The 25,077-nt window shown below is 42.4% G+C and overlaps 1 protein-coding gene across 1 annotated transcript in view; it reads right to left on the bottom strand.

The window, feature by feature from the left end:
• The window catches only part of usp9 (ubiquitin specific peptidase 9), a 275,233-nt gene that overhangs the window by 141,051 nt on the left and 109,105 nt on the right, over positions 1-25,077 (bottom strand). Inside the window, 2 exon segments of the mRNA XM_070892701.1 lie at positions 595-873; positions 1,836-1,966. Of these exon segments, the coding sequence (XP_070748802.1) occupies positions 595-873; positions 1,836-1,966 (410 nt within the window).

Genomic DNA, 25,077 nt, shown 5'->3' with positions numbered 1-25,077 from the left:
AGGTCTTCATACTTACTGCTGTTTCTGGGGCTGCAACATAGGCTTTTCTCAGGTGTTTTTTTTCGTGCCGAATACGGGTGCACCGACCGGCCAATTTAAAGTGATATCGCCTTTTTTGGTGTTGTACGACGGCGGTCTGCTTTTCAGTGGTATTTCAAAATCGCCGGCGCACAACTTTGGACAATTTAGGTGGACACCCCACTTCAACGACAAAAAAGGCTAAATATCGCCAGAAGAACGGACGCAAGGCTGGCCAATTTCTAGCCCCATATCTTTAAAGAATTCAGAAGACGTCAAACTGTCATAATGGTCACTGAAACGCCCCCTCCCTCAACCAGATAACAGCTTGAAACTCACTGGCAGCACAATTAACTTATCATTTCAGTCAAAGATTGTATTTCATGAATAAAGTATTCCTTCAGAAATCTTCTGTTAACATAAGAATTATAATACTGAATGTTAAGTATCAGCAATCAGACCACTGTCAACATGGTCCATGTCCTCAACATTCAGAAAATAGCATTAGGCTTTTATCATCGATATAAAAATATACAATAATTTAGCAAGATTCTGCATTAAGAAATGGATACGTACTGGTGAAACTGTGCTTGAACCTTCCACAACTGGCTGAAATGCTTCTGCCACAGCTCTAACATGGCCATATCCAACTGCTGTGAGCAATAATTTGGCTATTTTTAGTGCATTAAGATACGCAGCCCTTCGAGTCTCCATGTCTGCATTCAGCAGGAAGTTATTCCTGGTAAGCATGCCCAGAACAAGGGATACACCACCACTTTTTAAAAAGTTGTATTGGAAATCACTTGCATCTTCTCCCAAAGGTGCACTGGCAGGCATTAACAAAGCATATACTACCTGCACAGAAGAGTGACATGTTAAAGTAATTTTATACAAATCAAATCATTCATCAATGCCATAACTTATTTCAGCCAAGTATAAATATGAAGCCATCATTAGATTCCAAAACAGAAGTTTAAATTTGCTTATGAACATTTCCACAAGCTAGCTTTTTTGCCCACAGCTAATTTATCACTTCAAAGATTGCATTTCATGAATAAAGCATTCCTTCAAAAATCTTGTTAACATCCAGTATTATAATGTGTGTTCAGTATTTACATTAAGGTTAGATGCTATTGAAAGTTAAATTACAGTTTTTGCATCCAAGGAACCAGATTTAAACATAAAAAGATCCATCGTTATAATTATGGTAAAATAACCATGAGCACCTAAGACAATTATGGTTTTCAGCCTGCTTAATAATCCCTGGTGGAAATAAAAGCATTGGAATGCAACAAATCATCCCAATTATGCCAAGTATTACTGTGCGTACCTGACCATACTGGAACTGAACTGCACCCAAGAAACCTATAAGGGACTGGTATATACATATTATATTACAGTTTCCCAAAGAAACTGCAACATTGTTGAAAAATGTATCTTACTTGTAAATGAGAATTTAAAAAAATTACAATGTCTACATAATTCTCTTAGCAGGTTCGCAAGCACAGGGAAACGGATTTGAAAACAAAATAGTAGCTAAGATTATGAGAGAGGACGAATGCTTCAAAGCATTAACGCAAGTAATAATTTTGTTCTTCTCTGGACATCATATAGGAGTGCAAAGAAAATACATCAGAATGGGGTTACAGAATTCTCGCAGTGATTTCAATCATTCAAAGGAGCTGCACCCCAGTCTAAACCACAAAGTCACTCAAATGCCATGTCCTAGTTCATGCCTCTCTATCCCCTTTATGAAAAATATTTTTAGTCTTTTGTGCAATGCTGCATCATAACTGGAAACGAACTGCATTACACACCTCAGTTAGGTATAACACCTGCGAGGCAGATTGTCCAAAGAAAAGGGAGTCAAGGTTTGGACTGAGGCTGCTCTCACCAAGCTTTGCATGATCCAAGCAAATAGCACGAAGTTTTTCTACTGTAGTGTTATCTGGAACAGATAAAAAGAATGTCAGATTGCAACTGAAAAAAATGACAATTATTGGGTACAGTGAATGGCAACAGATTTAAGATTTTAATGTTCCCATTGTTCCATGTCACTTGATCACACTTAATCAAGTCATATTGCAGTAACATTTGTTGAGGCCCACAGAAAAAGCCTGGAGTTCAAAATACTTTTAAGACTACTTACAGATTACCATTGATAGTCCTTAGATATAAAACATAAGGGGACAAGATTGTTAACAACAATAACATGACCTCAAATGAATTCAAAAATAAATGAAATTATGTGGAGAGACTAAAGAAGCTGGGATAGTTCTCCTTAGGGCAGAGGAGGAGAAGGGGAAATTTAATATAGGTATTAAAAATTAGGAGTTTTATAGAGTAGATAGGGAAAAACCTTTTCAACTGGAGGACAGGTCAGTATCCAAAGAACACAGATTTAAGATAATTGGCAAAAGGGGAGATAAGAATATTTTTTACTCTGAGTCATGATCAGGAATGCACTGCAGATTCAATAGTAACTTCCAAGAGAATTGGATATATACCTGAAAAGGAAAAATTGCAGTACTATGGGAAAGAGCAGGCGAGTGGGACTAATTGGATGGCTCTTAAAAAGAGCCGGCACAGGCGTGGTGGGCCGAATAGCCTCTGTGTTGTAACATCCAACGAAATCAAATGAAGCAACCAGCACAGAAACTGATCAAATTAATTTTTACTTAACACTAGCATTATTTCTGACAAGTAAAACTAACTTAGGACAGGAATGTTACATAATACATTGGGTGATACTAGGAAATACACAATTATATAACATAAGAAATAGGAGTAGGCCAGCTGGCCCCTCGAACCTGCTCCGCCATTTAATATCATGGCTGATCTGATCATGGATTCAGCTCCACTTCCCAGCCCGCTCTCCATAACCCTTTATTCCCGTATCGCTCAAAAATCTGTCTATCTCTGCCTTAAATATATTCAATGACTTAGCCTCCACAGCTCTCTGGGGCAAGAGAATTCCATAAATTTACAACCCTCAGCAGAAATTCCTCCTCATCTCAGTTTAAAATGGGCAGCCCCTTATTCTGAGACTATGTCCCCTAGTTTTAGTTTCCCCTATGAGTGGAAATATCCTCTCTGCATCCACCTTGTCGAGCCCCCTCATTATCTTACATGTTTCGATAAGTTCACCTCTCATTCTTCTGAACTCCAATGAGTATAGGCCCAACCGACTCAACCTATCTTCATAAGTCAACCCCCTTATTGCCAGAATCAACCTACTGAACCTTCTCTGAACAGCCTCCAATGCAAGTATATCCTTTCTTAAATATGGAGACCAAAAACTGTATGCAGTCCTCTCGGTGTGGCCTCATCAATACACTGTACAGTTGTAGCAGTCTGCTTTTATACTATATTCCCCCTGCAATAAAGGCCAACATTCCATTTGCCTTCCTGATTACTTGTTGTACCTGCATACTAACTTTTGGTGTTTCATGCACAAGGATACCCAAGTACTGCAGCACTTTACAATTTTTCTCCATTTAAATTATAATTAACTTTTCTATTTTTTTTGCCAAAGTGGATAACCTCACATTTTCCCACATTATACTCCATCTGCCAAATTTTTGCCCCCTCACTTAGCCTGTCTATAGCCCTTTGCAGATTCTGTGTGTCCTCCTCACAACTTGCTTTCCCATCCATCTTGTATCATCAGCAAACTTGGTTACATTACACTCGGTCCCTTCATCAAAGTCATTAATATAGATTGTAAATAGTTGAGGACCCAACACCGATCCCTGCATAAGAACATAAGAACATAAGAATTAGGAACAGGAGTACGCCATCTAGCCCCTTGAGCCTGCTCCGCCATTCAACAAGATCATGGCTGATCTGGCCGTGGACTCAGCTCTACTTACCCGCCCGCTCCCCATAACCCTTAATTCCCTGCAACATCCCATTAGTTACTGTTTGCCAACCGAAAAATAACCCATTTATCCCAACTCGGTTTTCTGTTTGCCAACCCCGTAAACTTTTATCTTGTGCAGTAACCTTTTATGTGGCACCTTTTGGAAATCCAAATATACCACATTCACTGGTTCCCCTTTATCCACCCTGCTTGTTACATCTTCAAAGAATTCCAGCAAATTTGTCAAACATGATTACCCTTTCATAAAACCGTGCTGACGCTGCTTGATTGAATTATGCTTTTCCAAATGTCCCACGACTGCTTCCTTAATAATGGAATCCAGTATTTTCCCAACGACAGATGTTAGGCTAACTGGTCTATAATTAGCAATCTTGTCATGCGAGACCCCTTGGGGAAGAGCGACCATAATATGGTAGAATTCTTCATTAAGATGGAGAGTGACACAGTTAATTTAGAGACTAGGGTCCTGAATTTAAAGAAAGGTAACTTCGATGGTATGAGACGTCAACTGGCGAGGATGGACTGGCGAATTATACTTAAAAGGGTGACAGTGGATAGGCAATGGCAGACATTTAAATATCACATGGATGAACTACAACAATTGTACATCCCTGTCTGGCAAAAAAATAAAACGGGAAAGGTGGTTCAACCGTGGCTAACAAAGGAAATTAGGGATAGTGTTAAATCCAAGGAAAAGGCATATAAATTAGCCAGAAAAAGCAGCAAACCTGAGGACTGGGAGAAATTTAGAATTCAGCAGAGAAGGACTAAGGGTTTAATTAGGAGGGAGAAAATAGAGTATGAGAGTAAGCTTGCAGGGAACATAAAAACTTGACTGCAAAAGCTTCTATAGATATGTAAAGAGAAAAAGATTAGTGAAGACTAATGTAAGTCCCTTGCAGTCAAAAAGAGGTGAATTCATAATGGGGAACAAGGAAATGGCAGACCAATTGAACAAATACTTTGGTTCTGTCTTCACTAAGGAAGACACGAATAACCTCACGAAAATACTAGGGGACCGAGGGTCTAGCAAGGAGGAGGAACTGAGGGAAATCCTTATTAGTCAGAAAATGGTGTTAGGGAAATTGATGGGATTGAAGGCCGATAAATCCCCAGGGCCTGATGGTCTGCATCCCAGAGTACTTAAGGAAGTGGCCCAAGAAATAGTAGATGCATTGGTGGTCATTTTCCAACATTCAATGGACTCTGGATCAGTTCCTGTGGATTGGAGGGTAGCTAATGTAACCCCACTTTTTAATAAAGGAGGGAGAGAGAAAACAGGGAATTATAGACCGATTCGCCTGACATCGGTAGTGGGGAAAATACTGGAATCAATTATTAAAGATGAAATAGCAGCACATTTGGAAAGTAGTGACAGGATTGGACCAAGTCAGCATGGATTTATGAAAGAGAAATCATGATCGACAAATCTTCTAAAAATTTTTGAGGATGTAACTAGTAGAGTGGACAAGGGAGAACCAGTGAATGTGGTGTATTTGGACTTTCAAAAGGCTTTTGACAAGGTCCCACACAAGAGATTAGTGTGCAAAATTAAGGCATATGGGATTGGGGGTAATGTATTAATGTGGATAGAGAACTGGTTAGCAGACAGGAAGCAAAGAGTGGGAATAAATGGGTCCTTTTCAGAATGGCAGGCAGTGACTAGTGGGGTACCGCAAGGTTCAGTGCTGGGACCCAGCTATTTACAATATTTATTGATTTAGATGAAGAAATTGAATGTAATATCTCCAAGTTTGCAGATGACACTAAGTTGGGTGGCAGTGTGAGCTGTGAGGAGGATGCTAAGAGGCTGCAGGGTGACTTGGACAGGTTAGGTGAGTGGGCAAATGCATGGCAGATGCAGTATAATATGGATAAGTGTGAGGTTATCCACTTTGGTGGCAAAAACAGGAAGACAGATTATTATCTGAATGGTGACAGATTAGGAAAAGGGGAGGTGCAATGAGACTTGGGTGTCATGGTATATCAGTCATTGAAAGCTGGCATGCAGGTATAGCAGGCAGTAAAGAATGCAAATGGCATGTTGGCCTTCATAGCGAGAGGATTTGAGTACAGGAGCAGGGAGGTCTTGCTACAGTTGTACAGGGCCTTGGTGAGGCCACACCTTGAATATTGTGTACAGTTTTGGTCTCCTAATCTGAGGAAGGACATTCTTGCTTTTGAGGGAGTGCAGCGAAGGTTCACCAGGCTGATGCCTGGGATGACAGGACTGACATATGAAGACTGGATCGACTAGGCTTATATTCAATGGCATTTAGAAGAATGAGGGGGGGATCTCATAGAAACAAATAAAATGCTGACGGGATTGGACAGGTTAGATGCAGGAAGAATGTTCCCGATGTTGAGGAAATCCAGAACTAGGGGACACAGTCTAAGGATAAGGGGGAAGCCATCTAGGACTGAGATGAGGAGAAACTTTTTCACCCAAAGAATTGTGAACCTATGGAATTCTCCACCATAGAAAGTTGTTGAGTCCAGTTCATTGGATATATTCAAAAGGGAGTTCGATGTGGCCCGTACTGCTAAAGGGATCAGGGGGTATGGAGAGAAGGCAGGAGTGGGGTACTGAAGTTGCATGATCAGCCATGATCATATTGAATGGTGGTGCAGGCTCGAAGGGCCGAATGGCCTGCTCCTGCACCTATTTTCTATGTTTCCATGTTTCCAACTTTTAAACAGGCCGATACATTTGCGGTTTTCCAATGCGCTGGGACCTCCGCAATCTTGGGAATTTTGGTAGATTGCAACCAATGCATCCACTATCTCTGCAGCCACTTCTTTTAAGACCCTAGGATGTAAGCCATCAGGTCCAGGGGACTTGTCCGCCTTTAGTCACATTATTTTACTGAGTATGACTTCATTAGTGATAGTGATTGTATTAAGTTCCTCCCTCCCGATAGTCCCTTGATTATTCACTATTGGGATGTTTTTAGTGTCTTCTACCATGACACAAAATATTTGTTCAACGTCTCTGCCATTTCTCTGTTCTCCATCATTATTTCCCCACTCTCATCCTCTCGGGGACCAACATTTACTTTAGCCACAGGTCTTCCTGTACTGAATGGTACATACTTTAATGCAAGGAGTATAGCGAATAAGGCTGATGAGCTAAGAGCACAGACAGACACTTGGGAGTATGACATAATAGCCATTACAGAAACATGGCTGAAAGAGGGGTAGGTTTGGCAGATCAATATTCCTGGCTACAGGATTTTTAGACAAGAAAAAGAGAGGGGGGTAAAAAGGGGGAGGGGTTGCAGTACTGATTAAAGAAAATATTACAGCGGTGAGGAGGGATGATATGTTAGAGGGATCATCAAATGAGGCCATATGGGTCGAATTGAAAAATAAAAAAGGGGCGATCACAATGCTGGGTGTGTATTTTAGACCCCCAAACAGTGCGAGTGAGATAGTGGAGCAAATATGTAGGCAAATTACTGTGAAGTCCAAAAACCTAGGGTAGTAATAATAGGGGATTTTAACTTTCCAAATATAGATTGGGACAAATTTAGTGTGAAGGGTATAGAGGGTGCGGAATTCTTGAAATGCATTCAAGAGAACTTTTTTAATCAGTATGTAGCAAGCCCAACATGAGGGGGAGGTCTTGGATTTAATTTTGGGGAATGAAGCTGGGCAGGTTGAAGGGGTATTAGTGGGGGAGCACATGGGTGCCAGTGACCATAATTCAGTCAGATTCAAGATGGTTATGGATAAGGACAAGAATAAACCTGGAATAAAAGTTCCAAATTGAGCAAAGCTAATTTTGCTAAGTTAAAGAATGATTTGGCCATGTGGACTGGAAACAGCTACTTGTGGGTAAATCAGTGTCGGAACAGTGGGAGGCATTTAAGATCCGGAAGGCTCAGGCCAACCATGTGCCCTTAAAGAAAAAGCTGGAAAAAATAATTCGAGCCCCTTGGATGTCTAGGGACTTACAGGGGAGGATTAAGAAAAAAAAGGGACGCTTATAGAATCTTGAGGAATATAGAGAGTTAAGAGGCAAATTTAAAAAAGGATATTCGGAAAGCTAAGAGAGAGCACACGAGAAATTTTTGGCCAGTAAAATTAAGGAAAACTCCAAGATGTTCTTTAAATATATTAAGAGCAAGAGGGTAACTAAAGAACAGGTAGGGCCTATTAGAGACCATGAGGGTAGTCTTTGTGTGGAGGCGGAAGATATTCGGAGGGTTCTTAACGAATACTTTACATCTGTTTTCACAAAGAAAAGGGGCAATGCAGATACTGCAATCGAGGAAGAGAGAGATATTCTGGATGAAATAAATAGTGAGAGAGGAAGTATTAAGGGGTTTAGTAGCTTTAAAAGTAGATAAGTCCCTCGGCCTGAATGAAATGCATCCCAGGCTGTTGAGTGAAGTAAAAGAGGAAATAGCAGCGGCCTTGACCACCATTTTCAAGTCCTCTTTGGATCTGGGCATGGTGCCGGAGGATTGGAGGACTGCTAATGTCGTACCCTTGTTTAAGAAGGGAGAAAGGGATAGGCCGAGTGTTTACAGGCCTGTAGCCTAACCTCAGTGGTGGGAAAATTATTGGAAAAAAATCCTGAAAGACAGGATAAATCTGCATTTGAAAAGGCAAGGATGAATTTGGAATGGTTAGCACGGATTTGTTAAGGGAAGATTGTGTCTGACTAACCTGATTGAATTTTTTGAGGAGGTAACCAAGAGGATCGATGAGGGTAGTGCGTACGATGGACTTTAGCAAAGCTTTTGGTAAGGTCCCACATGGTTGACTGGTCTTGAAGGTTAAAGCCCATGGAATACTGGGCAAAGTGTCAAGTTGGATCCAAAATTGACTTGGAGGTAGGAAGCAAAGGGCAATGATTGATGGATGTTTTTGTGACTGGAAGGATGTTTCCAGTGGGGTTTCACAGGGCTCAGTACTGGGACTCTTTTTGTGGTATATATCAACGATTTAGATTTGAATATAGAGAGTATAATTAAGAAGTTTGCAGACGACACTAAAATTGGCTGTGTGGTTAATAATGAAGAGGAAAGTCATGGGCTGCAGGAGGATATCAAACTACTGGTCAGGTGGACAGAGCAGTTGCAAATGGAATTTAATTCAAGAAGTGTGAGGTGCTGCACTTTGGGAGGGCGAATAAGGAAAGGGTATACACATTAAGCGGTAGGCCACTTAATAGTATAGATGAAAGTAGCAGGCCAGGTGGATAAGGTGGTTAAGAAGGCATACGGAATGCTTGCCTTTATTGGCTGAGGCATAGAATATAAGAGCAGGAAGGTTATGCTTAAATTGTATAATACTTTGGTTCGGCCACAGCTGGAGTATTGCGTGCAGTTCTGGTCGCCATATTATAGGAAGGATATGATTGCGCTGGAGAAGGTGCAGAGGAGATTTACGAGAATGCTGCCTGGAATGGAGAATCTTAGTTGTGAGGACAGATTGGATAGGCTGGGTTTATTCTCATTTTTACAGAAGAGGTTGAGAGGAGACCTCATTGAGGTGTACAAAATATTGAGGGGCCTGGACATAGTGGATAGTAAGGGTCTATTTCCATTGGTGGAGGGGTCTATTATGAGGGGGCATAGTTTTAAGGTGGTTGGTGGAAAATTTAGAGGGGATTTGAGGGGGGGCTTCTTTATGCAAAGGGTTGTGGGGATCTGGAACTCGCTGCCTGGATGAGTGGTGGATGCAGAAATCCTCACTACTTTTGAGATGGTTGGCCCACAGAAACAATGAAAATATGTGCAGGAGTAGGCCATTCGGTCCTTCGAGCCTGCACCGCCATTCAATGAGTTCCTGGTTGAACATGCAACTGCTTTCTCGTCATACCCCTTGATCCCCCTAATAGTAAGGACTACATCTAACTCCTTTTTGAATATATTTAGTGAATTGGCCTCAACAACTTCCTGTGGTAGGGAATTCCACAGGTTCACCACTCTCTGGTTGAAGAAGTTTCTCCTCATCTCGGTCCTAAATGGCTTACCCCTTATCCTTAGACTGTGACCCCTGGTTCTGGACTTCCCCAACATTGGGAAAATTATTCCTGCATCTAACCTGTCTAAACCCGTCAGAATTTTAAACGTTTCTATGAGATCCCCTCTCATTCTTCTGAACTCCAGTGAATACAAGCCCAGTTGATCCAGTCTTTCTTGATATGTCAGTCCTGTCATCCCGGGAATCAGTCTGGTGAATCTTCGCTGCACGCCCTCAATAGCAAGAATGTCCTTCCTCAAGTTAGGAGACCAAAACTGTACACAATACTCCAGGTGTGGTCTCACCAAGGCCCTGTACAACTGTAGCAACACCTCCCTGCCCCAGTACTCAAATCCCCTCGCTATGAAGGCCAACATGCCATTTGTTTTCTTAACCGCCTGCTGTACCTGCATGCCAACCTTCAATGACTGATGTACCATGACACCCAGGTCTCGTTGCACCTCCCCTTTTCCTAATCTGTCACCATTCAGATAATAGTCTCTGTCTCTGTTTTTACAACCAAAGTGGATAACTTCACATTTATCCACATTATACTTCATCTGCCATGCATTTGCCCACTCACCTAACCTATCCAAGTCACTCTGCAGCCTCATAGCATCCTCCTCGCAGCTCACATTGCCACCCAACTTAGTGTCATCCGCAAATTTGGAAATACTATATTTAATCCCCTCGTCTAAATCATTAATGTACAATGTAAACAGCTGGGGCCCCAGCACAGAACCTTGCGGTACCCCACTAGTCACTGCCTGCCATTCTGAAAAGTACCCATTTACTCCTACTCTTTGCTTCCTGTCTGACAACCAGTTCTCAATCCATGTCAGCACACTACCCCCAATCCCATGTGCTTTAACTGCACATTAATCTGTGTGGGACCTTGTCGAAAGCCTTCTGAAAGTCCAAATATACCACATCAACTGGTTCTCCCTTGTCCACTCTACTGGAAACATCCTCAAAAAATTCCAGAAGATTTGTCAAGCATGATTTCCCTTTCACAAATCCATGCTGACTTGGACCTATCATGTCACCTCTTTCCAAATCCTTAATAATTGATTCCATCATTTTACCCACTATCGTTGTCAGGCTGACCGGTCTATAATTCCCTGTTTTCTCTCTCCCTCCTTTTTTAAAAAGTGGGGTTACATTGGCTACCCTCCACTCCATAGGAACTGATCCAGAATCTATGGAATGTTGGAGAATGACCATCAATGCATCCACTGTTTCCAAGGCCACCTCCTTAAGTACTCTGGGATGCAGTCCATCAGGCCCTGGGGATTTATCGGCCTTCAATCCCATCAATTTCCCCAACACAATTTCCCGACTAATAAGGATTTCCCTCAGTTCCTCCTCCTTACTAGACCCTCTGACCCCTTTTATATCCGGAAGGTTGCGTGTGTCCTCCTTAGTGAATACCGAACCAAAGTACTTGTTCAATTGGTCTGCCATTTCTTTGTTCCCCATTATGACTTCCCCTGATTCTGACTGCAGGGGACCTACGTTTGTCTTTACTAACCTTTTTCTCTTTACATATCTATAGAAGATTTTGCAGTCCTTTTAAATGTTCCCTGCAAGCTTCCTCTTGTACTCTATTTTCCCTGCCCTAATCAAACCCTTTGTCCTCCTCTGCTGAGTTCTAAATTTCTCCCAGTCCCCGGGTTCGCTGCTATTTCTGGCCAATTTGTATGCCGCTTCCTTGGCTTCAATACTATCCCTGATTTCCCTTCATAGCCACGGTTGAGCCACCTCCCTTTTTTATTTTTACGCCAGACAGGAATGTACAATTGTTGTAGTTCATCCATGTGGTCTCTAAATGTCTGCCATTGCCCATCCACTGTCAACCCCTTAAGTATCATTCGCCAATCTATCCAAGCCAATTCACGCCTCAAACCTTCAAAGTTACCCTTCTTTAAGTTCTGGACCATGGTCTCTGAATTAACTGTTTCATTCTCCATCCTAATGTAGAATTCCACCATATTATGGTCACTCTTCCCAAAGGGGCCTTGCACAACGAGATTGCTAATTAATCTGCTCTCATTGCACAACACCCAGTCGAAGATGGCCTCCCCCTTGTTGGATCCTCGACATATTGGTCTAGAAAACCATTCCTTATGCACTCCAGGAAATCCTCCTCCACCGTATTGCTTCCAGTTTGGTTAGCCCAATCTATATGCATATTAACCCATGATAACTGCTGCACCTTTATTGCATGCACCCCTAATTTCCTGTTTGATGCCTTCCCCAACATCACTACTACTGTTTGGAGGTCTGTACACAACTCCCACTAACGTTTTTTGCCCTTCTGGTGTTCTGCAGTTCCACCCATATAGATTCCATATCATCCAAGCTAATGTCCTTCCTAACTATTGCATTAATCTCCTCTTTAACCAGTATTGCTACCCTACTCCTTTTCCTTTTATTCTATCCTTCCTGAATGTTGAATACCCTTGGATGTTGAGTTCCCAGCCCTGATCATCCTGGAGCCACATCTCTGTAATCCCAATCACATCATATCTGTTAACATCTATTTGCACAGTTAATTCATTCACCTTATTACGGATACTCCTTGCATTAAGACACAAAGCCTTCAAGCTTGTTTTTTTAGCACCCTTTGTCTTTTTAGAATTATGATGTAGTGTGGTCCTTTTTGTTTCTTGCCTTTGTTTACTCGGCCTTCCACTATTGCTTTTTACCTTTCTACCATCTGTTTCTGACTCCTCACCTTGTCTCGCTGCACAGGTTCCCATCCCCCTGCCATATTAGTTTAAACACTCCCAAACTGCATTAGCAAATGTTACCCCTAGGACATCAGTTCCAGTCCTGCCCAAGTGCAGACCGTCCCTTTTGTACAGGCCCCACTTCCCCCAGAACTGGTTCCAATGTCCCAGGAATTTGAATCCCTCCCTCTTGCACCACTGCTCAAGCCATGTATTTATTCTAACTATCCTGCTCCCTCTACTCTGACTAGCACGTGGAACGGTAGCAATCCAGAGATTACTACCTTTGAGGTCCTACTTTTTAATTTAACTCCTAGCTCCCTAAATTCAGCTTGTAGGACCTCTTCCTGCTTCTTACCTATATCGTTGGTACCTACATGTACCACAACAACTGGCTGTTCACCCTCCCTCTCCAGAATGCTCTGCAGCCACTCCAAGACATCCTTGATCCTTGCACCAGGGAGGCAACATGCCATTCTGGAGTCTCGGTTGCAGCCGCAGAAACTCCGATCTATTCCCCTTACAACAGAGTCCCCCTATCACTATAGCTCTCCCACTCTTTTTCCCGCCCTTCTGTGCAGCAGAGCCACCCATGGTGCCATGAACCTGGCTGCTGGTGCCTTCCACTGGGTAAGTCATCTCTCCCAACAGTATTCAAAACAGTGCATCTGTTTTGGAGGGAGATGACTGCAGGGGACTCCTGCACTACCTTCCTGCTCTTCCTTGTTTCTTGGTCACCCATTCACTATCTATCCTAACCTTTACCTGCAGTGTGACCAACTCACTAAATGTGCTATCCACAACATTCTCAGCATCACACATGCTCCAGAGTGAGTCCATCCGCAGCTCCAGTGCCGTCATGCGGTCTGTCAGGAGCTGCAGCTGAACACACTTCCCGCACACATCGTAGTCAGGGGCACTTTCCCACATAGCACAGGAGGAGCATGACACTGGTCCGAGCTCTCCTGCCATGACATAACCCTTAAATTAATTTACTAACTAAAATTTATTTCAAGTGCAGTAACCTGCAGGGTTACGGACCTAGAGCTGGTAATTGGGATTAGACTGGATGACCTTTTGTGGAACGGAGCAGATATAATGCTAAGTATTGCAGGGAATAGAATATGGCCAGGGTGATGATCTGGACTAGTTTCGATCGCCTGGATGGGTCGGAAAGGAATTTTCCCAGATTTTCTCTCCCTAAATTGGCCTGGGTTTTTATCTGGTTTTTGCCTTTCCGAGGAGATCACATGGCTCTGGTTGGGGTAGAGTGTAGAATGTTTTAGTATAAGGGGTGTCGCAGTTGTGGTGAGGCGGATTGGTTGGGCTGGGTTCTCTTTGCCTTTCTGTCAGTGTTCATAGGTTTATATGTAACCCTTAGGGCTGCTGACCAAGAGCTGTGTGGCGCTTTGTCGGCCGGCGCGGACATGATGGGCTGGAATGGCCTCCTTCTGCGCTGTAAATTTCTATGTTTCTTTTCCTTTTTACATACCTGTAGAAACTCTTACAATCTGTTTTTAAATTTCGTGGTAGTTTGCTTTCATAATCGATCTTACGTCTCATTCAATTTTTTAATCATTCTTTGCTGGCTTTTAAAAGTTTCCCAATCCTCTGGCCTCCCACTAGTCTTGTCTACATTGTATGCCCTTGTTTTCAATTTGATACCATCCCTTATTTCCTTAGTTAGCCACAGATAGTTATCCATTCTCTTAGTCTTTCCTTCTCATTGGGATACATTTTTGATGCGAGTTATGAAATTTCTCCTTAAAATGTCTGCCACCACTCATCAACTGCCTTACACTTTAGCCAACTCATAAGAACATAAGAATTAGGAATAGGAGTAGGCCATCTAGCCCCTCGTGTCTGCTCCGCCATTCAACAAGATCATGGCTGATCTGGCCGTGGACTCAGCTCCACTTACCCGCCCGCTCCCCATAACCCTGAATTCCCTTATTGGTTAAAAATCTATCTATCTGTGATTTGAATACATTCAATGAGCTGGCCTCAACTGCCTCCTTGGGCAGAGAATTCCACAGATTTACAACCCTCTGGGAGAAGAAATTCCTTCTCGAACTCTGCCCTGATATCTTTGTAGTTTCCTTCATTTAAGCTTAGGACATTGGTTTAAGATCCAACTTTCTCACCCTCCAAGTGAATTTGAAATTCAATCATGTTATGGTCACTCATTCCTAGAGGGATCCTTTACTACGAGATCATTTATTAATCCTGTCTCATTACACAGTCCCAGATCTAAGAATGCCTGCTCCCTGGTTGGTTCCACAATGTATTGTTCAAGGAAACTATCCCGGATACACTCTATGAACTCTTCCTCAAGGTTACCCTGGCCAATTTGCTTTGTCCAATCAATATGAAGGTTAAAATTGCCCATGATTATTGTCATTCCTTTTTTACAAGCCTCCATTATTTCTTGATTTATACTCCGTCCAACAGTGCAGCTACTGTTAGGGGGCCTATAGACTACACCCACCAGCAACTTTTTCCCCTTATTCTTCCTTATCTCCATCCAAACAGATAGAATACAATTGATGTCCCATGGCTTTAGCAGAAAAAAGTGATTTTTTTTCAATAATTGTTTCTCCGCTGCTTTCTTCCAGTCTTTGTTTACCTATTAATCTTTTCTGGTTTCTTCATAGCAATTGTGTACTGTTCTCATTGTATGTATAATTTGGTTCAATAGTATCATTCTCGACTATAAATCACAAGGTTGTGGGTTCAAGTCTCACTCGAGGACTTGACCACATAATCAAGGTTTACATTTCAGTGCAATAATGACAGAATATTGCATTGTTGAAGGTACCGCCTTTCAGACGAGATGTTAAACTGAGATCACGTCTGCCTGTTTGTGTACACAAGACTGATTTGCACTTTTTCGAAGGGGAGGAAGTTCTCCCAGCGTCCTGGTCAACATACAGCCCTCAAACAACAAAATGTTAACTTGTCATTCATCACTTTGCTATTTGTAGGGCCTCACTGTGAAAACTAGCTATTGTTTGCTTACATTTCAGAAATATTTTATTGGCCGAAAAGCACTTTGCAAGGCACATGAATGAAATTTCTTACTGTCTAACTCTCTGCCAGATGGTATTTCCAAGTCTGTCCTTCACTCTGTCTCCTACCTCTTCTGTATTGATTCCAATCTTTGTATTGAAATCACATGTTCCTTTCTTGAAGTTAGCAATTTCTATGTTTTACATTTGTTAATGTCCAGATTAAGGAGGAAATGTCAGGCAAGATGTACTGGGTCAGGGGAGGGTGCCATGATCAAGCTGGTGTAACACATGTAAATGAAAGAAACTATAGCTGGGACAGAGAGCAGAAAGCAGTGGATGGGACTAGCACATGAGAGGGATTAAGCAGGTGACTAGGAGGGAACAGCCTGGGGTATGGAAGTAAAGTGAGTGATGTCGGTTCTTGGAGGGCATTGGTATGAGACCTCAGTGGAACAAGGCTCTCAAAGTTTAAGTGACTGAAGCATCGGCATAATCAAGAGGGCAGACAATGGAACTGGAGTACTCCAATGGAATTTGGGGATAGAGCAAAGTGCAGAACTGAACCAAGGAACAAAGGATAGGCCTGAGTATTTGTAACTTGTAAATAGTTGGCTCACTGAGGAAACATGGCAACAAAATAATTTGGGGAAAAGTTTGAGCAATTTATTGGTTTATTTTGCTGCCGTTACTCGTTCCTGATTGGTAGCCTTCAAATCATCATAGGCGGTCCCTCTAACGAGGATGACTTGCTTCCACATGGATTCAGATGTTTCAATGAAGGACCCGATATTCCAGTCCTGAACTCCAATTCAATTTTTTTTAAACGTGTTGTGACCATTGCACATCAGCCACCACACGGGCTTTACAGAGCTAGGCCTTTATCCAGTAGCAAGGGTGAACTTGGACAACTGGAGACCTGCTCTGCTGCACAGACCTCGTGCTTATGCATATTGCAGTGTGTGCTGGCCCGTGCTACCCCTGGCTTTTCTGGGCCCCGTACCCTCATTTGCCACACCTCCGCCACGATCTCTCACCGCTCCTCCGCCGCATGTGACTTAATTGGTTGGTGATCCAGATTTGTAGTTTTTGCTACCTCCCTTTGCATGAATCAGCTTGATTACTTGAACCAAAAAAGTGATGGTGTGATTTACTTTCCAACATTGCAGATACCTGTTCGACTAAGAGAATTCAATTAACTTGCTGCTCAGTTTTCTAATAACTAATAACTAAAATGAATGGCCCAAAATTCAACTTATACAGCTCATCTACATTGTGCATTATTTTTGAATAACGCAATAATGACCTCATGAAAAAGTAACCTATTGAATACATTTTTACTCATTCCTTCATACTACAACTTTGTGCCACCAACTCCATAAGGTTTGCAAAACATAAAACAAAAGGGCTCAACTGTCAAAAAAAAATTCCACCCACTGAACTAAAGTTGAAAAAAACTCAAACATTTATTTTGAATATTAACACAAACAGCAGGTATATTTCAGGATCCTTGCATCATCATCCTATACATGCATCAAGAAAAAAATTCACAAGCTCTTTTAAGACTAAAACTGTCCAACACCTTACTTCTGACATGGACATGTATTTCACTTCCAGGTCCATTAATAGGCCACAAAAAAAACCTACATAACTACATAAATAAAAGCAAACATGACCCAACTCGTTATGCAATTTTACCTGTTTTCTGTATACAATTATAGGTTTAATCAATGCTATCACAGTTTCAGATGTGCATCCATGCATGGAAAGAAATAAGAATCCTCCCACACAAAGGTTTTGGGTCGTTTTAAGAATGCACTGCCTACTTTCAGAGAAGTGGTGTGCTCTGGTGATTGACTTTTTGCATCAGGCTGGATCCTCCATTCATACACTTATGACACAAACATAAATCGAATGCAGCAACAGATATGGCAGGATTAACTCCAACAAACCAGAAACACATTTTACTGGATCAGTATGGAATGAGCTAACTACTGCCATATGTTAGTACGCCACCTTTTGAGAAAAATTAGGCATGCAATTGATTTACATGTCATGGTAGCAACATAAAGTTCACATGATGGTAAATAAATTATGAAGCCCTGTACTGAAATAAGAAAACAAAGGTCATCATGATATTCTATGGATACTAGAATCATAGAATATCAAGAGAGCTTTCCCATTTTAGTCTGAGATTTTTTTAATTACATGGCCTCCTTGCAAACGTTCATGCAAAGGTACAAGATAAGTTGCCACGTATGCCCTCTATGTACTGAATATATAATGACAGCTGTGATATATACGATTACAAAGTTATAGCGATAACAGTGAACAATAGGCAGGCGTAAAGAAACATCTCCATTCAGACGGAAGACTTAAAGGCTCTTTTGCAACTGCGAATACTGACTGGACAAATAATAATTTCAAGGTTTCCATGTTTGCACACATCACACCGACCAAAACAATATTCGCTCAGAATTTGGGGTTGTAATTACAGTGGAACTGTCAGCGCTCACCGTCATTACAATTGTGAAACTGATGGCAACTTCTGGCGTCTGCACATGCGTGGTTAAAAGTGGAAATCCAGAAGTTGCTGTCAGTCATTCCCTGCTCCTCCACATGGCATGTTGTTGCACTCCCCACAGCTGGCAATCAATTCAAATCACTGAACATACGAGAACGTAAGCTTTTATGTTCCAATATCGCTGTTAAAACCCCCCTGAAAAAGTTAAGTCCAATGAAGTGTAACTGGGTTTTAATTGTGTAGAGAGCCATATAACTACTGCTGAAAAACCATTTGGGCCCTGAAAAACTAAATTTATATTTGTGGAATGCCAATTTTTTTCATTACAATACAAATTGCATAGTTTTTAATATAATACATTTTTTTTACGTTTATATTTCAGCTTCCACATTAATCCCATGTGTATGTCCCAATCTTTATTTTGCTCTCTAAAATGATTTAAAAAGTGAAGGATAATCAGTGCATACTTCCTGGTTTGCTGTCAGTGAGGATTCTTCAATGTGATTGGCTACTTAGCCTGCTTGATGACATCACTGTTGCTGGACATTGGAAATTCCCTAGACATGGCGCCAAAATGAAATTAATGGTTGGAAGAGGTGAAATCAATACCACAGAGATGGCTAGATCTTTGTGCTTTTCTTCGACATCAGCAGCGCGTACCATCACTTCGCCATTGATCGCAAAATCCCGGCTTGTTCGGGCAACTTTGGGAAGTTCCAAAATGACACTGCAACTTTGCTCCAGAGGGCTGAGAAGCAGATGCTCCAACACAACATGATGCTCAAAACCAAAGAGCGTTTTCAATTGTTTTCATCTTTTAGCTTATGGAGCGAAGATGTCGAGGAACTCTGTTCAGTTAAATCAACTATGTACAGAGCCATTTTGTGAGGTCTTAGTATTCACAGTAACCTTTTTTAATATGCAAATAATAAATTGAAACCTAAAAAATTGTAGATAAGCTTAATTCTCAAAGAAATTGCATTAAAAATGCCTAGTAGTTTGGTGGACTAAAAAGTACCAGAGAGGCAATACGTGCAAAAATTTATGCACTGGGGCAATTAATTCACAATATGGTTTTGAACAAAATTAAGAGTCTGGTATAGAGATATGCAATGCAGATATAAACTTTGATTTGATCAAGACAAAGACTCAAAAAGTAGAATCAAAATTCATGGTGAAAGAAAAAAGTAAATATTTTCCGAAGGGGAAAGTGAGAGACCCCCTCAGGTGAGATATAAAAATTTGTCCAGTGGTTTTGTGAAGAGGATCAGGGGCGCAAGAACTCACCACTTCATACAAGAAAAAATTTGGAGAGAGACTGCCCCAACTATTTATTTCTCTAGTGTATGACGATTGTGTACCTTTGGAGGATAAAGTGAAATGTTAACATTATATTTTGAGAATCGAGAAGATATTTCATAGCTCTCTTTTTTTGGGAAGTGTTGCCCATAAATGTTTTTTGTTCTTTACTAAAACATTGATTGTAAAAGGGTTGATGGGATGAACAGCTATATTTCTCCTCTAATTTGTGATCTTGTTCAAGATCATCATGACAACCAAGGCGTGACAAAGAAAAAAAGCTACCACTGAAAAGATCAGCACTGAAATCTGTGACTACTCTGAACAGTAATCAACTTGAAGAAATGTATGCAACTGTTGTAACTAGCTTCTGCTTTGGATGTACTTTCTATTTTCACAGGGACGTACGCACCATCTAAAAATCTAACTGGAGTGAAGTAAAATTCTTGATCGAACTTTGGCAGTATATTTTACTTTGCAGATGCTAATGAAGGATGTGTTTCACAGGAGATGATTACTGGATCACAAGAATGGATGTCAGAGAAACTGGAGAAACCTGATTTTTAAATTAGCCTTTTGATCCGCAAGGGAAGTTATTACCAGTTGTTCAACATGAGAATAATACATAGGAAGCCCTTCTCCTTGCTGAAAGATTGCTACGGTGGAACCCATATCTTTAGGGAGAGAGAGAGAATCCCATTATTACTAGTAAAAACAATGCTGCAACAAGATAATTTTGATTTGAGTCAGAACAATTTCACAAAATTGACTGAACCTAACCTCTGAAGGAAGATTTAAGTTCTGTAAAGATTTCTTCAACTCATAAGGCCTACAGGATCCCCATGAAAATAAAGCTAGAGACATTCAGAATGACAGCTGAATGCCAAATTTTGTGACCCAAGGAGAAGTTAGGATGAAGGAAAGTAGCTCGTGTTAAAGTCCTTAACTCGGATTTAGTGTCAATGCAATAGCCTGACATTTTCAAAGTGGAAATTGCAAATGAAGTCATTCATCTTGGAGAGCAATCGAGTAAACCATTTCGAAACGTCCAATACTTTAATGTCCATTAAGTTATTTTTGGTTAAATTTCAAGTAACTTTCCATAACCGCTCAAATATTTACGGTTAGGAATATAATCAGTCACTAATTATTCAATGAAATACAACAACTTGTATTTATATAGCGCCTTTAACTTCGTGAAACGTCCCAAGGTGCTTCACAGGAGCATTATGAGATAAAACAATTTGACACTGATCCGCATTAGTAGAAATTAGCATAGGTGACCAAAAGCTTGGTCAAAGAGGTATGTTTTAAGGAGTGTCTTGAAGGAGGAAAGAGGGGTGGAGAGGCGGAGAGGTTTGAGCAGGGAACTCCAGAGCTTGGGGCCGAGGCAACAGAAAGCACAGCCACCAATGGTTGAGCTATTATATTCAGGGATGCTCAGGAGGGCAGAATTAGAGGAGCGCAAACATCTCCGGGGGGGGGGGGGGTTGTGGGGCAGGAGGAGATTACAGAAATAGGGAGGGGAGGCCATGGAGAGATTTGAAAATTATGAGAATTTTTAAATCAAGGCATTGCTTAACCAGAAGCCAATGTAGGTCAACGAGCACAGGGGTGATGGGTGAGTGGGACTTGGTGCGAATTAGGACATGGGCAGCCAAGTTTTGGATCACCTCTAGTTTACGTAGGGTGCAATGTGGGAGGCCAGCCAGGAGTGCATTGGAATAGTCAAGTCTAGAGGTAACAAAGGCATGGATGAGGGCTTCAGCAGTGGATGAGCTGAGGCAAGTGCGGAGACGGGCGATGTTACGGAGGTGGAAATAGGTGGTCTTAGTTATGCTGCGGATATATGGTCGAAAGCTCATTTCAGGATCAAATATGACATCAAGGTTGCGAACAGCCTGGTTCAGCCTCAGACTGAAGTTGGGGAGAGGGATGGAGTCAGTGATTAAAGAATGGAGTTTGTGATGGGGACCGAAAACAATGGCTTTGGTCTTCCCAATATCCAATTGGAGAACATTTCTGTTCATCCAGAGATATAGAGGTAGAGCTGGGTGTCATCAGCGTACATGTGGAAACTGACGCTGTGTTTTCGGATGATGTCGCCAAGGGGCAACATGTCGATGAGAAATAGGAGGGGGGCCAAGTATAGATCCTTGGGGGACACAAGAGGCAACGATGCTGCGGTGGGAAGAGAAGCCATTGCAGGTGATTCTCTGTCTACGGTTAGATAGGCAAGAATAGAACCAGGCAAGTGCAGTCCCACCCAGCTGGACGACACTGGAGAGGCGTAGAGAAAGATAGAGTGGTCAATCGTGTCAAAGGCTGCAGACAAGTCAAGGGTGAGGAGGAATAGTTTGCCTTTGTCACAGTCATAAAGGATATCATTTGTGGCTTTGACGAGAGCCATTTTGGTACTGTGGCAGGCACGGAATCTTGATTGGAGGCATTCAAACATGGAACTGTGGAAAGTTGGGCACGGATTTGGGAGGTGACAACACGTTCAAGGACTTGGGGAGGAAAGGGAGGTTGGAGATGGGGTGGCAGTTTACAAGGACGGAGGGGTTGAGGGTTAGTTTTTTGAGGAGAGGGGCGATAATGACAGATTTGAAGGAGAGGGGGACAGTACCGGAGAGAACCGTTAACAATGTCAGCTAACATGGGAGCCAGAAAAGGAAGTTGGGTGGTTAGCAGTTTGGTGGGAATTGGGTCAAGGGAGCAGAAAGTGAGTCTCATGGACAGGATGAGCTCGGAAAGGTCATGAGGGGAGATCGGAGAAAAGCTGGAGAAAGATATGACGTCAAGGCTAGGGCAGGGGGGATACTTGGATGAAGTTTGGCCCGGTGAGCTAGAGGAAGGAAGAGAAGAGGCAGAGGCAGCCGAACGGATGGTTTCAATCTTAGAGACAAAGAAGTCCACAAGCTCCTCACATTTATTGTCGGAGGTGAGGGTGGAGACTGGGGATAGGGATTTAAAAAGGCGGTTTGCAGTGGAGAATAGAAGCTGGGTTTTATCTTTACATTCGAGTGTGATGCTGAAATAGTGAGCGATTTTGGCAGACGAATGGCTTGCCATATTCATTCAAGTTTGTGCCCTTGGACTTAAGGGAGCAAAGTTGAGGGCCGTACTGGGGTAACGGCCAGGGTGAGAGCGTGTAATTGTTTTAACAGGGACTAGTGCATCAAAGGTGTTGGTGAGGGTGTGATTGAGCAGATCGGAAGCTGCAGAAATGTTATGGTGAATGGAGATGCAAGGAAGTGGTACAGTATTAATATTGGATAAGACATCTTGCACAAGCATTGGTAGCTACGGACAAGGCCAAAGAGGAATTCTACTCTAGCCTTGAACAATCCCTGTTCCTAGTCCCAAAGGGCGACAAGCTGATTCTCCTTGGCAACTTTAATGTCAGAGTTGGAAAGGACACAGACCTCTGGAGAGGTGTAATTGGCAGGAATGGGGTCGGGAAAACCAACACCAATGGTATCCTCCTCCTGACGAAATGCTTAGAACATGGTCTTCTTGTAACCAACCTTGTTGCTTCAGAAAGACAAGTACAAGGCCTCATGGCAACACCCTCATTCTAGGCTCTGGCATCTGCTAGACTATGTCATCGTGTGAGCAAGGGACCATAAGGACATCAGCATCACATGCGCCATGATAGGAGCTGACGACTGCTGGATTGACCATTGCCTAATCTGCTCTATTATCTCCCATCAACTTAGCCTCAAAACAGCGACGGCAAGAGAAGTGCTGTCGCAGAAAGATCAACGTTGAAGCACTCAAGGAACCTGCAAAGAAAGCCCTATTCAGCCAATGCCTCACAGCCAACCCGACGACTTCCAATGAACTTGAGCCGCAGAGTGTCCATAGTGCCAGGTCTACCCTCAAGTCCACCATAATTAGCATCTTTGAAGAGACTCTTGGATACTCTGCCAGAAAACACCAAGACTGGTTCGATGAAAATAACCAGGAGATCCAGGAGCTAATAAACTGCAAACGCAAGGCTTTTTTCACAACTCGAGAGAAAGAAAACAGACCTACAGACTCTTTCAACTGTGAGATTATGGAGTGCCCTCCTCAAATATTTGTCACTATCCTCCGCCTATTTCCCGATGACATGCAAGCAGTGATTCTTACCAACGGATCAACCACACTCAATACAATTGCAGACCGGGATCAAGCAAGGCTGCGTCATCGCACCAACGCTCTTCTCAATCTTCCTCGCTGCAATGCTTCATCTCACCTATAACAAGCTCCCCGCTGGAGTGCAATTAATCGACAGGACAAGCGGTAAATTGTTCAACCTCCGTTGCAAGTCCAGATCCAAAGTTGCTCCAACCTCTGTCATTGAATTACAGTATGCAGATGACGCTTGTATTTGTGCACACTCGGAGGCCGAACTCCAAACCATCGTTAACACCTTCACTGAAGCATACGAGAGTCTGGGCCTTACATTAAACATCCATAAGACAAAGGTTCGCTACCAACCTGCCCCCGCCACACAGTACTGCTCCCCAATTATCAAGATCAATGATGAGATCTTGGACGATGTGGACCACTTCCCATACCTTGGGAGCTTATCAGCAAGGACAGACATTGATGACAAAGTCCAATACCACCTTCAGTGTGCCAGTGCAGCCTTTGACCACTTGAGAAGAAGAGTGTTCGAAGACCAAGATCTTAAACCTGGCACCAAGCTCATGGTCTACAAAGCAGTTGTGATACCCGCCCTCCTATATACTTCAGAGACATGGACTATGTACAGTAGACACCGCAGAAGTACCACCAAAGCTGCCTCTGTAAAATCTTGCAAATTCACTGGCAGGATAGGCGCACCAATGTCAGTGTTCTCTCTCAGGCCAACATCCCCAGCTTTGAGGCATTGACCACGCTCGATCAGCTCTGATGGATAGGCCACATAGTCCGCATGTCCGATACTAGCACTCTACGCCGAGCTACGTCACAGCAAGCGAGTCACAGGAGGGCAGAGAAAACGCTTCAAAGACACCGTCACATCCCACTGAGACTTGAGAATCCCTGGCCCAAGATCGCTCAAAGTGGAGGAGAAGCATTCGAGAAGGTACTGAACACCGAGTCTTTTTGTTGGGTGCACGCAGAAGCCAAGTACAAACAGATGAAGCACCCTACCCACCCGTCCCTCCGACCACCATCTGGGCCACCTGTGACTGAGACTTCAGATCCTGCATTGGTCTCAGCAGTCACCTTGGAACTCAAGTCATCCTCGACTCCAGGGACTAAGAAGGAGTTCAATTTTCCCAAGTATTTTTTTGTTAAAACCAGTAGCAATTGCAGCTAATAGGCAAATACTCAGGTAGCAAATCTGTTAACCCTATGGCAGAAGCTTAGAATGGTACTAGCCACATAAATGGATTTAATTATTCACTAGAACAGAATGATGCCATATCTATCACGGAGAGAAAAATGAACTGACAGAACTATGGGAATCTTCTATCATACTGGACTTAAAATTTCAAGTGTTCTACAAGGAATCAGATTGCTAAGTTTCCATCAGCTAACAAACTGGTGTTTACATACAGATACACTGCACAGGAGTCAGCGTTTGAGTCAGTTATACTAGTAATACTAAAGAATCGGAAAACTAAGTGTTTAATAAAC

This window comes from Pristiophorus japonicus, chromosome 11, assembly GCF_044704955.1.
Source record: "Pristiophorus japonicus isolate sPriJap1 chromosome 11, sPriJap1.hap1, whole genome shotgun sequence".
Taxonomy (NCBI): Eukaryota; Metazoa; Chordata; class Chondrichthyes; family Pristiophoridae; genus Pristiophorus; species Pristiophorus japonicus.
The sequence above is the reverse complement of the archived record's forward strand: the minus strand, read 5'-3'. Positions and strand labels throughout refer to the sequence as shown.